Here is a 15,050-nt window from a genome sequence, read left to right on the forward strand (position 1 = left end):
AACTGTCCAGACCTGCAGCCTCAAGTCAGTGCCTGACCAACAGCTCCCATGAGCGATCCTCCTGCTTCTTCAATGCAACCACAAAGAGAGTTTTTGTTGTGGTGAGACCATTTATTTCAGAAAATTGCCTATGTCAAGTTCTTTCCCGATTACTGCAGTTCTTCACCAAAGGCTTCATTTTCCCCTTTTCCCTCTACATTTTGACTCCTCAGACTAGAGAGGTGCTACTCTGCTTCATTCTTCTTCACAGCATGTACAAGAACTTGGGATTGGTGCAGCCATTATCCAGGCCTTCTTTAATGGTTTATTCTGACAAGCCTTCTTTAAATATGTTTTTCAAAATTGTTAGCATGGACCCAGTTTTGGAAAGGCCAAGAAAGAAAATATACTATGAACTAATCAGCCCTGATGAATTCTGCTGCCTCATACTTTCCCATCAGTCTGACTAGGGCACCTGGGGAGAGACGTGTCTGTGCTAGTGGCATCTCACCAATTGACACCAGCCAAGGCCTGGCCCTGGCACACTCATCCAGGTGCAAAAGGAAGAGAATAGTAAGGAAAGACATCTTAGTCACGGCAAGGAAACTGTGATGCAACTGCTCTACAAGGAGATAGTTTAGCAATCCCTGGCAGCATCTGCTTGCCCTGATACCCAGTCCAACTTACAGTACCAACAACCCACCATTAAAGGGCACCAGGGGGACATTCATCCAGCAGTCTGGTGGCCAGACACAGCCCTGGCAGTGCAACCAATGGGACCACAGGGCCCTCTGAATTTGAGAGCAACAAAGAGAACATATTTCTCCTATTACTGGAAGCCCCTCCCTACCCCCATCATCTTCAAATGAGCACACTCAGTTCTGCAATCCTTCCAAAAGCAGAACTGCAACCGTGCCCAGTGCCAGAGTGATTTTGGGGAAGCTCTGCACCACACTAACCATTTAAGGTCAAACAGCTCATTAGCCAGCCCGAACTAGCACTCAGAGAGGGCTCAGCTCACATCTAAGCCTGATTAAATGCCATGATAGATGCCTTGGTAAGCACACGTGCATTTCTGGGGACAGCCAGGTTGGAGCAGCACTCAGAAGCTGGGCTCCTGTGCCCTGCCCACACCGTGCACCTACTCCTCATGCCGGCGACTCCTGCTCGGGGAGTATTCCCACTCCCCTCCTTCCAACTCATCAGCCGCACATCTTTCCCTGAACCATCTGCGACTGGCCCGGCCATCCTCAGCCGCGGGGTCTCGAGCGCTAGAGGCTGGGTAGGGGCACAGGGCTGGGCACAGGGTGGGTCAGGCACCACCCGCGGGGCAGCCCAGGCCGGGCCGCGGCTCGCCCGGCGCCCGCAGCCGAAGCGCGCACAGCCCGCACAGCCCGCACCGCCCCTCACCGCGCCGCACTCTGCCTCCGCCGCGCGCCTCGCCGCCCTCTTATATAGCGCCCTAAAAATAGCTCGCCGCGCGCCGCCTCGCGAGCCTCGGGGAAGGGGCGGGACCAGCGCTGCCGGCCAATCGCCGCAGGCGCTGGCGCTCCGGCCCCGCCCCCCGCGCCTCGAGCGGCGTCGCTATTGGCCCCCGGTGTCTTCAGGCGCGCGGCGGGCCCGCCCCTCCCGCCCCGCCGTTTACCCTACATGGCCACGCGCTGCCTGAGAGGGGCCGCGCGGCTGCGCGCGCGGGGGGGGCCGGGCTCGCTGAGGGAGGGTGAGAGAGGAGCGGGGAGGGGAGCGAGTGAGGGGGGGCGGGATGTGGGATGTGGTGTCCCGAAAATAAAGAGGGGAGGGGGCGGCGGGCAGGGCGGTCGCGAGCGCGCATGGCCGTGGCGCGGGGCTGCGCGGAGCGCGGCGGGGACGTGCCCCGGTGCGGCGGCCGCGGGGTGCTCGGTGCGCGCCGGCGCCGCTCGTCCTCCTCGGCCCGGTCCCCGAACCTCGCCGTCCCTCCGCGCTGATCCTCTTTCTCTCTCTTTTTTTTAAAGTGTGACTGAAACAAAACAAAGCCAAAGGGACGCTGGATCTATCATTGGTTGATTTTCCTCCTCCTTTTTTTTTTTATGATCAAAAACAACCCCCCACCCGAGCAAACAAACACACACAAAAGCAGAAAGAAAGGGTCTTGCTCAGCAGCAGCATGGATGTCTTGGCTAGTTATAGTATATTCCAGGAACTCCAGCTTGTCCACGACACCGGCTACTTCTCAGCTTTGCCATCCTTGGAGGAAAACTGGCAGCAGGTGAATCATTTAAATTACTCCTGTAAATCTCTTAAGCGCAGACAGTCGATGCATTGAGGCTGCATTTCTGACTTTATTTTATTTTTGTTCTTTAATTCAGGGTTGGGGTTTTTTGGTGGTAATTTTTTTTTTCCGCGTGGGTAGACCTTTAAATCTCTGTGTTTTTTACTGTGACAAACTGAGCAGTCCATTCAAATCTGTCTGCCTTCAGTCCTTTCTGAGCACACCCGGCAGTACCTGAGATCCGGTGGCATTCTTTAGGGTTTTGTTTTTATGATGACTACTATTTTTATTTTATTTTTGAGCTTAGATTTTTTTGTTTTGTTCTTTTAAACAAGCCCGATCACTTCTAGCCAGTGCTGACAACTGGCAGCTGGTGGAAATGGAATAGATCATTCTTATTTTCAGGTAATTAGTGTATGTCAATAAAAATTGTAGCTTAAGTCAGAGGTGGAGGGTGGGCAGGTATGTGGAAGCACTAGCAAAAGCTTTAACGCTAAGTTCAGTAACTAGAAATGTGACTTATTTTTCTTTTTTTTTTTTTTCATTTTTCTTGGAAGATGGGTAGAAACACACACTTCTTGCTGTCTTGAAACAATGACGCCTTAGGCTGGTTCCAGTAAACCAGCGTGTTTTAAGGCACTGTAGGGTTAATATGCAGACAGAATTAGGATAAAGAAGGAAATCAAGTATTACAAATACATTAAAATGATGACTGGTAGCATGAATAGGTAAGACCAAGGGGAAGAGTAGGTTACAGAGAAGAGCTGTATAAAATACACTATGAACCCAGTTGTTAACTATAAATAGTTATCAGCTGGGATATTGAAGGAAAAGGAAAGACAGCATTCGTATTTATGGCCAAACGTTGTGAGATAGTCCTGTTTCTTGATGTGATTTTCTGGCAGAGGTGATAAACCAGGTGAAATTCTGGAAACTGGTGTCTCTTTAAAAGAAAAAAAAAAAACATCTGCTGGTGGGTAGAAATAGTGGAGTGTGGCTGGGATGACATGTGGTGCTATTGCAGCGCACGGACCCGTGGCACTATCAGTGTGAGAATAACGAGCCACTGGATTTCATCTTGCCAGCATTCACCTGAGTCTTGGCTAGTGTAAGGGTAGCCTGTGTTAGGTCTCCAGTAAGTGACAGTTTGGGATGTTAATTTAATTTTTCCTTAGAAGCGTGTATGGGTAGAAATGTGGATGGCAGAGCTTCTGGGGAGTACTCGGGCTGTAGCATTGTCAGCCAGCTGGACCGGGGCTGGATCTCTAAAGGTTTACCATAATAAAATCATTTTGGCTTCAGCTTTGTATGTATATGCACACAAAACAGAGGTTTATTGTCAGCTACAGGGTGAACACATTCAGGGTTTATTTTGCAAAATGACCGATCCAACTTTGCTTTATCCTCCAAGGGGGAGGGGATGCTTTTTGTTATTAATATTCAGCGCACACATCCATGATGGTCACATCTGCTTTCCTTTTATATTTTTAACATGCTAATTAAACTGAAGAGGTTAATATAATTTAATAAAAAAGAAATTCATAACATCGTTGTTGGATCGGTTGCACATTCGTTTGCATATTAGTAACAGTCCAAACAGTCCAAAGCGACATAGTGTGTTGACATAGCCAGCATGCTTTAGGCAGTGCTGCGAGTGATACTGTGTCTCCTTCTGCCTTCTTTTATGTGTGGAAGAGGAGCAGTTTGTTTTATACAGTAGCATGCACCTACCCAATCCCAATGTTACCATTGCAGAATTTAAAGTCACGCTCCTGGTTGAACACTAATGATTCTACACGTATGCTTAAAAAGAAGAGCTGAAAATAATTTGCTACGTTTTCCCCTGATTTCCTCTCAAATCCTGCAACCAGTGCCCAGTGTTTCATAATGCATCCTGTATTTATGTTTTGCTCCCCTGTTGCTGCCTGGACTCTCCTTACAAACAACAGGCAGCAAAACTGATGTGTCAGTGGTGGGAGCAGCTGAAGCTGGCTGTGCAGAAACCATGCTGTTACACAAGCTTGGCAGACCCACTGACACAGAGACCCCAATTTAATTCTAAATCACTTGCAAATGTAATCAGGTCTTGGGGATTTACTTATTTTAGGCAAACTGCAGCAACCTTGAGACAAAGAATGTGTGTGTGTTTCTGAAGTATCTTTTAAAGCTAAAGGCTATAGTTGAGACCCCAGGGAAGTGAGCTGAGAGGACAGTGACTGATCCCTGTGGGATGTCTCAGAAGTGGTAAACAGCAGCTTTAATTTTGAGTAAAAACACTTGAACAAGTCTTGCCTCTGCTCCAATGGTGCCATACGTGAGCTTCACAGAGGCTCCACGGTAGTGCTTCTCCCAGCAGCAAAGCAGTGCCCCAAGAGATTACTTCAATCTCTTAAAAAGGCGGGGGTTGAGGGGGAAAGTAGTTGTGTGGGTTAAGAGCAAGCTTCCTCATCACGTGTGAGCTCCAATTTTGTGATTAGCAGCTACTAGTGTGTGATGTGCAGAGGTTAGTCAATGCCAGGTTCTGCTCTGAGAATCGATGCTCACTGTGATACCATGAAAGATGCACTTGCCCCACTGAAAATCAGAGTATGCCTTGGAGTTAAAGTGTTGACACAGTCCTGTCTTCTTTTCTCCTGAGCCTAGACAACAGTCTGGTAGCTGCTGGCTGAGGAATATACAGCTGGGCCAGTTGCTTGTATTTCCGATTGTGAAACACCCATTACTCAGGAGGGCACTGACAGCACAGGCAGGTTGCTAAATGCTTCCACACAGTCAGCTGATCTCCCGTTTTTCCTTCCCACTGCAAGAGGAATGTGAGCAAGTTTGGTGTCTCTGCTTTTGACAATTAGTGTTGGAGTTGAATGAGTGCAACCCAGCAATATGTACAAAACAAACAGATTTTGTGTGGGAACAGATTGTCTCCTTTTGTGTAGGTTTCTTTTTTAGAAGGCAAAAATACAAACAAAAAACCCTTCATTTCACCCTGGACATAGTTTGCATTGTGGAAGTGAAAATACCTGAAGTGGAAGCTGTAAATGAGCTTGTGATGTGTCTGATGTTCCTTTAAAACACCTTTTGGGGAGGGAGAGCTTGGGTTTTAGGCAATAAAAAGCTGAGCTCCTCTCTGAGCTTTGGGTGTACTCCTTCAGACAAAACACTTTTGAGGTCAGGAGGATTTTTTTCTTGGAGTGAGGACATCAGAATCTAACAAGTAATTAATAGTGCAATTTCATCAGGGGAGAGAACTTTGTTTAGCTTTTCCAGCAGTGTTGAGCCTCTGTGGCACTGAGGAGGGATTAAAGGAAGAGGTGGGCTCTGTGCATTGGGAAATGAGTTGTTTGCTCTAAGTCAGCTGGCTGGTACCTCAGCATCTGTGTGTTTCTGCCTGGTGCTTCATCCTGGCTCTGATTGAACCGTCCTACTTCTCCCTGTCCCTGTGAGCTGACTCTGCAGTTCAGGCCCAGGGCGGGGGGAGATGTCAGCACCTGCATGGCTGCTGCACTGCTGCAGGAGGACCTCTGGCCACAAATGCCATTGCTCTGGGGTGGCTGTCTCATGTGGCATCCTTGAGATTGGAACCAGACTGCTGGGAGAGACAGCACGAGGCTGAAGAGCGCCTCATTACTCTGCAGAGGAAGGAAGTGGGTAGGAGGCTGTTTTTGAGGGAGATGACTGAGGAGCATAGCCTGTGAAGCTGCACGTGGTCCCACTTTGTGTGCCAGGCTGCATAGAGGGGGAGAGCGGGTCTGAGAATTTGGAAAAGATGGACATGGGGCTTCTCTCAGTTCTTCCTGCTGGGCCTTCACAATGTCATTTAGGGGGTCATTGAAAGATCAGGGTGCAGAAGGCATCTTTTGTAATCAGTTATGCCTCTTCCTAGGGGTGACATTTCAAACTATCCCTATTATCCTTCTCCATAGGCCTCTTGGTGGACTCTGAACTCACCGTCCTATTGTGAACCAGGTCTGATCAGGCGACGTTTTGTGGCTGTCTTCATATTCTGTGGGAGCCATAGGGCAGCCTCTAGCATGGCAGTTCCCGTAATGTCAGAATATGGGAGCACAAAGAGCAGGTGGATGCACAGAGTCATCATGTGTAGCTGATGCAGCTGTATAAAAGCAGCAGGGCTTAGGTGCCAAACCCTGGCTTATTCTGAAGGAGATAGCCTTTCTCACATGTGTCAGCAGGCAGCACAGGTCTAATTGGCTGGCAGAAGTGGAAATGGCATTATATTGTTTGCTGATAACCATTGCCTGATAACATTTCCTTTTGCCTTGGCTGACCCAGCTGCTCTCAGCTGCAGTAAACAATGATCCTTTCAAGAAAAATGCACATTTCCTGTAAAGCATAGGATCGAGGAAGCCTTTGTTTTGCTGTTGACCCTTTCGTATAGCCTTCTTTGCCTGTTTTTAATCAATTCTTCAAACCTCAGTTTCCCTCTTTCTGAAGTGACTGACAACAGCAATTCTAAGGTCTGATGATTTTTGCAGAGCTCAGAAGGCTGAGTTTTGACTCATTCTGGAAAAGGGCTTTGACATCCCTGTGCCATGTGAGAGCAGAGTATCCCAAGGTGACTAATCTAGCAGAATTCTTACATCTTAATGCTGACTTTTGCTTGGCAGATGGGGTCATTTTCAGGCCTATAGGAAAAATTTCCACTCCTACTGTAAAGGAATAAATCACACTGAAGAACATTCCTGCCTCCCCATCGTCTCCATTGTTCTAGTTTAATGGCATAGTTGGCCACTACATAAACTAAACCATCGCTTTTAATATTGCTATTTCATCTTGGTTCCAGTCACAGTGTAACACATTTCTTAAGTGCTTATAGTACATCATGCCTCTTGAGAATAACTTTCAGAAATGGTTGACTTCCAAGAACATGTGTAATGCAGTGTATTTCAGACTCTGAATGCCGTTCCATTTATACCTGCAGCCCCTCTGCTTGCTCCATGTGCTGAAAGCATGCTCCTGTCACCTTACAGAAAGAGATGGACAAAGAGAGGAAAGACAAGCTCAAAACTGCTGTCTCTATTGTTACATGATTTCTTAATTATAGAATCTGTTGTTCAAAGTGATTATTTCTTGGCATTGTGAAAGCATAGAGTCTCGCAATCCATGTTACAGGTCTTAAAATAGCTGATTATGTGAATGACTTGTGTCAAGTGATTTTGAAATGGGGTAAATACCTTTAAGCAATGCACGATCATAATGTGGGTACTCAACTAGAAAATATTTTCTCTTGCTTGTTTGGGATGCTTAAATGTACCCTCCCCCAAGCTCCCACATTTCTGTATGTCCTATTGAATAGGCAATGCATAGATTTTCATAGGCTACATGAAAATCATGATATATAGTTGGTCTGCAGTGTGATGCTTCCACGTGGAAATGGCAGAAGGTTTTCAGTTCCGGATTGCAATTTCATACTTAAGCTCTCCAGGGTTGACGCAAATGTTATCTTCTGGATATTGTTGGGGTTTATTTTTGAGGCTTTATCAAATGATTCTCCACTGAGAAACATCCAGTGTGTTGTTTCTCCATTCTGCGTTAAGAAACATTATAGGGAAGCAAGAAGGAAGCTGCTTGTCTTTGATTGTAGCTGCACAGAACGACCTTGATTGCAGTTGTCCTTAAGAAACAAAGGGATTTTGCTCACTAACTGAGCAACACTGGTGTTTAGTACATTAAGCAATGGGTAGTAGCACACCTCATCTCCTATCAAGTTTGTCACATTCTGCAGAGGGGAAGAAAAATTGTAGGCTTTTGATCATCATGCTCAAAACCTCACTAAAAGTTATGCACAGGTGTTGTAATTGGTGGCAGTTTTCTTTTTTGATGCTAAACCTGAATTTTTTGAGAATTAAAATAAAGGTGTTTTCAAGAGTAGTGCCAGGCTCCTCTTTCTGCTTCCCTGTATTCTCTAGTGCTCCCTATCTTTTCCCTACATTTACAATATCCCCACCACTTCCAAACTCCCAGCAGTGCTCAGGAGCTGGGAGTACTATTTTTTGTGGTGTCTTTTAGACTGACGTTACAGGAATCGCTCACCTGAATTACTGAATTTCTTCTCTCTGCGTCTCCTTTCTGTACTATGGGTGCTTCCGCCTTGGTCAAAATTAGTCTGGATTCACTTGAACTGCAGACTTCAGCTGATTGTGTAGCAAACAAACAAAATGAACCTGCCAGGAAAAGATTCTCTTCCCAACATTGCCACTGCGAGATAAAAAATCTTGCCTGGTTCCCAAGACACTGAGATTTTCTTTAAAGTCACAGCCCTTTTATTTTTTAATTTGGTATTCTTTATACTTTTCTTGCATTTGAGCCACTGAAGATTTTTTTGTTGTCTTTTATTATCAAAAAATCCCCAACAACCTGGGATTTCTAGCTCTTACTTGATTCCAGCAGCATTAAGAAAATGAAAGTACTGTGGCATTTATGGGTGTGTACATCAGAAAAAGCTCATGTATTGCTTTGGTCACCAGGCTGTATTTACCATTCCTGCCCTGGCAGCAGCTGGTGAGGAAGACTGCTTGGCTGCTCGAGTTGTTAGGCTGCCTGTAAGAGTAAGCTGCCTGTGAATTCGTGTTACATTTCCCTCCTTAGAAGAAATTGTTTCAGCCTTAATGCTCAAAGAATGTTAGACATCTTGGATTTAATCAGGACACCAAACCTTTGCTTCTCAGTTCTTCAGTTACAAGATGAGTTGGCAGCTCTTCTGTTGTGATCCTCTGCTGCAGGGATTCCTGTTCCAGGTTTGTGGTGCTCGGGCACAGCAGCTGGGGAAGGGGAGGGCTGTGCAAGGCCATGGGGCCATGGGGACATGGGCAGCCAACCCCTCTGGAGCTGCAGGCCCATATTCTGCCACACCAGCAGCCAGGACAGCTTCTGTGCAGGGAAGCTCTTGGCAGGTTGTGGTGTTGCCTCTATGAAAAAATCAAAAGAAGATGCTGGGAAGTAAGCTTAAATGCCACTTTCCAGTGGTCTGGGTTGTCTTTGTGACAACCTGTGCATGGCACTGATTTGACCCTTCTCAAGATTTTAGTAGGTATTGGAGTTGAGTGTAGGAAGGTTGGACTGAAAGCATTTAATTTTTTTTCTTTAAAAGGTTTTATATATCAGCTCTGATGTATCAAGCTGCTCTGATGCTGTTGATCCTTTTAAAGCAGGTACCCATCCACTCTTTGTTCTTGCATGTGAAGGATCCTTTCCAATCCAAAGCATTTCCACTCAGTGCAACTGTGTATTCATTACTTGTGTTACTTTTTGGCTAACTGTTAAGAGGTGTGTAGTGTGCTGCACAACACAGACCAAACAGTCTGAATTGTTTATGTGGAGACTGCATAGTAGTGCTTGCTGAAGGCCCACCAACCATACTTGAAAGTAATAATGGTTTTGAGCATGATACTTACAGGCAACATGCCACATATCCTAATCTTCTTGTTGTTTCCCAGCATTGTGGACCAGAGTGCAAAGCTGGAGTTTAAATCTTATGTGGGGTCAACAGCTCCTATTCTGCAAGGGTTAGAGAAGTAGACAGTGACACAGGCAAGCTTGGGAGGAGACAGTGACACATGCAAGCTTGGGAGGAGACAGTGTGATTGATGGGAAAGGATGTGAAGGAGAAGGACACTGGCTTGTGAGAGGCTCTTCGGAGATACTCCAATTAGTGTCTTGATTTAAAAATCCTGCCATTAAACCTGTAGCCTCAGAAGGTCAGTTTTAAAGGGATGCTGATATAGGGTTGAAGTTTGACCATGATGGACCTTTGTAAGCTAGCATGTTCTTACAGAAACTGCAATCAATGGAAGTATTTCCACCTAGGTAAATAAAAAAGCCCTGGAAACAGGGTTTGTGGGTTTTGTACAGGATCATCTTGCCCACCTTCTGCCTTTGCGGCTCTGTCACTGCAGCATTCTTCTGGTATGGCTGAAGTAACTGGAAATCACAGTGAAAATGAGTGTTTGTTTAGATTGTGGGGTGAGGAAAAAGGCATGTGTCATGACAAGTAAATTAGATTTAAAAAATGCTTTCATTACTAATAGGCTACTATGGTGTTAAGCATTTGGTTTTAATCCTGACTCTCAAGTGGGCAAAATTCACTTCCATACATAAGGAAAGTTCTTGGGTTTTGAACATTTGCAATTTCTGCTGACTTGCCTTTGCTCCAGCCAGGAGGGGAATCAGCATTGTGCTGAATTGCTTTGTGCTGGTGGGGGTGAAGTACGGGACTGCCTTTAATCGCCTGCCTTTGTTTTCTACCAGGGCTGGATTGGAAACAAAGATTCTAGTGATCAAAGGCCACAGTGAAAATTGTTCAGTGGGTGGCAGAGTAGAAGGGGGGTGAGAGGTGCTCTTGTCTGCTTGCTTTTTACACCCAAAATGCACATCACAGCACTTAGGTGTGGGACCCAGATTTGACTCACTGCATTTCTTGAGTCAAGTCTGCACTTATGGATTACACTTTGGATGTGTGAAATTTCAGTGGATAACATGTTGACTCCAAAATGAATATATATTCCAATAAAAGATTGGGCAAAAGTGTATTTTTTTTTTTCTGAGAACGTTAGGGAGAAATCTTTCAACCAGTTCTACTTCCTAGAATTTCCTGAGGGGCAGGCACTTTTCAGTGTGAGAGACTTAGTTTGAATGACATCTTCCACTTTGTTGTCAATTTTAGCTTTTCATTTCAGGTCTTGTGCCCCTAAAAGTTGATTAATTTTTCCTCGCTATTAGCAATTTGGCTAGTCAAAGGTATCCAGACTCTGCATCCTGTGACTGTTATCTTTTGTGAGCTGCGTACACAGCACTACATGATGCTGTGAGCAGTGTCTGGATACTTCTGGTCTCTTGTTAGGGTGCCTGCTCTCCCTTCCTCAGGGAAGGGCCTGGCAAGGCATGTTGATACACAGGATGCACAAAAGCAGTGCAATCACACGTCTTCCTTGTCTCCTTGCAGCTGCTGGTCTCTCCTCTCCCATTTGCTCAGCTGCTGCTGGTGAGGTGCTGTGCTGATTTGGAGTTAGTGCACTTGCCCTGCCTTGGCACCTCTGGTTTCCTGCTGGATTTGGCATCTGAGGTGTGCCACGTCCCTGGATGCAGGGTGGGCTGAGTGGCACAGGGGCTTTGTTCTTTTCCTGTGGCTGTGCAGTGATTTGAAGGGTGCCAGCCCTGCAGAGCTTGCTGCCTGCTTCAAGCTGGTGAAAAGTACTAAATAACTCTTGTTTGGGGTTTTGTTTTTTTTTTTTTTTTTCTTTTCTTTCTTTTGGCCTTCCCTATCAGCCTGGAAAATTTGTGCTGCTCTGAAGAAAACATTCCACTCATCTGCAGCATACTACAGCTGCAGTGTGAGGAATTAAGTATGGAAAGGAAAAGGCAGAAGGGAGAAGAAAGATGGGATCTAGTGTTTCATATGGAAAGCATCAAGCCAAAAGTGGCTTTGTTTCTGACACGTGGACAGTGGACAGACTGCATTTGCTGCACAATGGAAAATTGGTGCCAGTGGAAAAGACCTCCCTCATTAGTGTCTAGATCAGATGGGGGTGAATTTCAGTGCCTCTTGTTTTTATTTTTAAATTTATCTGCATTTTAACGTAATAAGGGAGAAGCAAAGAGCACTGGACTGCTTTGAGAATACAGTCAGTTTGGGTAAAATAGCTCTTTTCTGGCTCCCCCTGATGCTGCTGTCCCAGTTCATTCTGGAGGTGTCACAGTCCTCCCCTAGTTGTTCATAAGCTATGCCAGCACCTCAGGGTGGTTGTGAACATCTGAAGGTTGCTGTACATCAGATTCTTACCAAGGCACATATTTCTTCTATTTGTTTTTGGGTTTTGATCTTTCAGGATAGTGTTGAATTTTAGTAGGCTTTCCTACACAATTAAGGGAGCTTAGCTGGCTTTGGTGCTGAGAAGGGTGGTTCTGATGTAACCAGGAGTCTCTGAGAGTTGGGGATCTAAGAAGCCTGTGAAAGAGCAGTGGGGATTTATGTCAAGTAGGGAGAGTAAGGCATGTTTCTGTCTGGTCAGACCAGAGGAAGAAAACACTTCTTGTGTTTTGGAGTCTTGGAGGTCTCCAGTATCTTGGAAGATAGGGCAGACTGCTTTAAGTGATGTGACCCAGTGAAAGAGCTTGGTAAGGTGCTTTTCTTGCAGGGTTAAGAATTTCAGGGTAAGTGGATGTCAGGTAAGTGGATGTAAGTAGGAGTAGTTTCCTACTTTCTACTGCAGGGAAAAGTATAGACTTCTCTTACTGCCACTTCTCTTAACTTTCCTGTGTTTCTGCAGTGCAAAGAAGGATACTTGTAGGCAATGTTTAAAAATGTAAGAACCTGGTTTAACCTGAGGGGTTTTTTTAGAGGAAGCAAGTCAGTCAAAGTCAGTGGGAGCTTTGGTGCTTGTGCCATTGATTACAGGTTGAAACCTTCCAGACACAGGCTGAAATACCTGTCTCCAGTGCCTTCTGGATAAAGTTGTGTGCTTGAATGAAACCCCCTCAGGATCTGGGGCGATTTGGGGGTTTAAAGGGTAATATGGGGTGGCCTTTGCACCACGCTGTACTTCTGAGTTGGCTGCAAAGCTCATGCTTTCTCTTCAGGCAGCCTTGATTTTCTGTTCACTCAAGATAGCTGTCTGTTTTCTGAGAGTGACTGTTTTATTAATCTTTCTTGGATGCTGACAAATAAGTTTCAGGGTGCCCAGTTTAAATATTCTTTACTGAGTGTGCCTAACTTGTCATGGGCTTTCTGAGTTCTGGGAGTTTGTTTAAAACATGAATAAACCCCAGCTGTTTGAGGGAGAACAAAAGAATGTCAGTGCAGAGTTAGTTTCTGGTGTGAAAGACTTGGTAGACAGGTGACTGACTGGGTGACTTCCCAGCATTGTTTCTGAGTGCTGAGAAGAATGCCAGTAGGTGGGATTTCTGTTTCCGACATGCGAATTGCATTTCTTATAACAGCACATTTGAGGGAGAGCAAGGGAAGCAAGGCATTGGTGGTTTCTTACTCCCAAATACCTCTAGTGTATGTGACTCCAAGTCCTGAGTGCCCTAGCTGGACACTGAGTGGATGCTCTAGGTTGAAGGCTCCTCCTCACTGGGATTGTCTCATGAGAATTATTTCATGCAACGAGAGCTATGCCATATACTATTCAGTGAGTGTTTTGTTTGAGGAAGCTGCATCTCTGGTCAGGTGGTGTTGCACTATGGTGTAAGATGGGAATTTCTGTCTCATTTCCATTTCTTTAAGTAGAAAAGGTCAAGGACACCTTTGGCATTCAGTTCTGAATGGTTTTTCTCTTTGTAAATTGAAAGAATAGTACCCACATCACATTGGGGATTTCAGGTCAGTCAGTGAGTGCAGATCTGCCAAAGTTACAGTGAATTTACAGTGGCCCAGTGTCCACAAAGTCACTTGACACCTTTCAGGAGAACAGTCTATACAAATCCTAGGTCTTGTCAGGATATGGACTAAATATCAGGATGTGGGCAGAAAACAGCACACCCATGTTAATTATTTGATTAAAACAATATTGCGGCTCTATAGCTCTCATATATGTATTTTCACTGGTGTTGGGGAGGAGATATTCTGAAGTGCTGTAATGAGAGAGTACATTTTTTAAAACGTTGCACAATAGGCCACTAAGTTGTGCTCTAGCTATATTGACTTATTCCTGTTTTATAGTGAGCATGGCCTTAGGCATCCTATAAATAACATTTCTCCCCCCACCTTCAGCTAATAAATAATGGAAACTGTACAGAAAGAAATTTTCTTTCCATGAAGGAATGAGAGGTCCTGAGCTGCCCTCTATAAAACTGAGGATGAAGCATGATTTGTTTTCACTGGTTTTATAAATGAAGAAAATGTGGGTGTGGAAGGGAACTAGATGTTTCTAAGAGCTAAATGTGGCCTCCCCAACACTGAAAGGTAGGATAATGTCTGGTGTAGGCACTGCTTCCCCTAGGACAGTCATACCCATCTGTGAAATTATAACAGATGAGAGAGGTCTCTTAAAAGTCTCAATGCATGGATAGAAGGAAGGTTCCCATTCTGATTTACCCTCAGACTTTCATATCTAACAGTGGAAAGCAACCTGAAAGTGGTTATAAATGAGTATTCAAGGGAGCTCTTTGTGCTCTTCAGTGAACAGTGTCATCCAGAGGTGAGACTAAATTATCAGAATGGCCTTTTTTGACATTAAAATCCACTTCTGTACACAAGCCTTCTTTGAGGCCTTTTTGCTCTGTTTTAATGATGTTGAAAAGCCGTAGTGTAAGCGTGAGTCATGAAGGGTCCTGTGCATGCACATATGGATGGCCAGGCACGTTTCATTTTGAGAATTCATGACATGTGTACTGTGTGTCAGGTTGGACATACATCTCAGAGGAGAGTCCAGGTTCATGGAAATGGGGGCTTCTTCCTGCTCTGGCTGGCATCCAAAGGGAGTCTGTGTCATGTTGTGTCATGTTATGTCATGGTGGGGGGTAAAGGGTATGTTCTTACTGCAGCTTGGCCTCTAAGGTTACAGAAGGGTCAGAGAAGACCTTGTGCTCAGCAGGTGGGTTTTACTGGCTAATTTTGAAGGCAAATGAGATTCAAGAGCCAGGTGCACATGATGAAAAGCATTTTTGGTCTCTGTCTTCGTCCAGCACCAATAAACTGCACATAAGCAGATTTGGCCCAGAAACAAACAAGGAAATTTTGGAAATTGCTACTGTTAGATCATGAAATTCTTCTGCCCAGGTGCCATTTCTTAATGTATGCCTCAGTGGTGCTTTCCAGTGTGCTTTGAAATCCACCTGGTGTGAAGCCTTGCATTCCTTGGAAGCCTGT

General features: G+C 45.3%; 1 protein-coding gene across 2 annotated transcripts in view; it reads left to right on the forward strand.

Annotated features, from left to right (window-relative positions):
* Positions 1–1,585: 1,585 nt before the first annotated feature.
* The window catches only part of KLF7 (KLF transcription factor 7), a 65,692-nt gene continuing 52,227 nt past the window's right edge, over positions 1,586–15,050 (forward strand). Inside the window, exons 1-2 of one of the 2 annotated variants that reach the window (XM_085066206.1) lie at positions 1,586–1,699; positions 1,971–2,224. In XM_085066206.1, coding sequence (XP_084922332.1) covers positions 2,123–2,224 — 102 coding nt within the window. In that variant the 5' untranslated portion in view covers positions 1,586–1,699; positions 1,971–2,122. Of the gene's footprint in view, positions 1,700–1,796; positions 2,225–15,050 lie in introns of those variants that run through there. The other variant, XR_014853438.1, reaches the window with a different exon arrangement.

The sequence above is a fragment of the Lichenostomus cassidix genome, chromosome 7 (genome assembly GCF_008360975.1).
Source record: "Lichenostomus cassidix isolate B80296 chromosome 7, HeHo_3.0, whole genome shotgun sequence".
NCBI lineage: Eukaryota > Metazoa > Chordata > Aves > Passeriformes > Meliphagidae > Lichenostomus > Lichenostomus cassidix.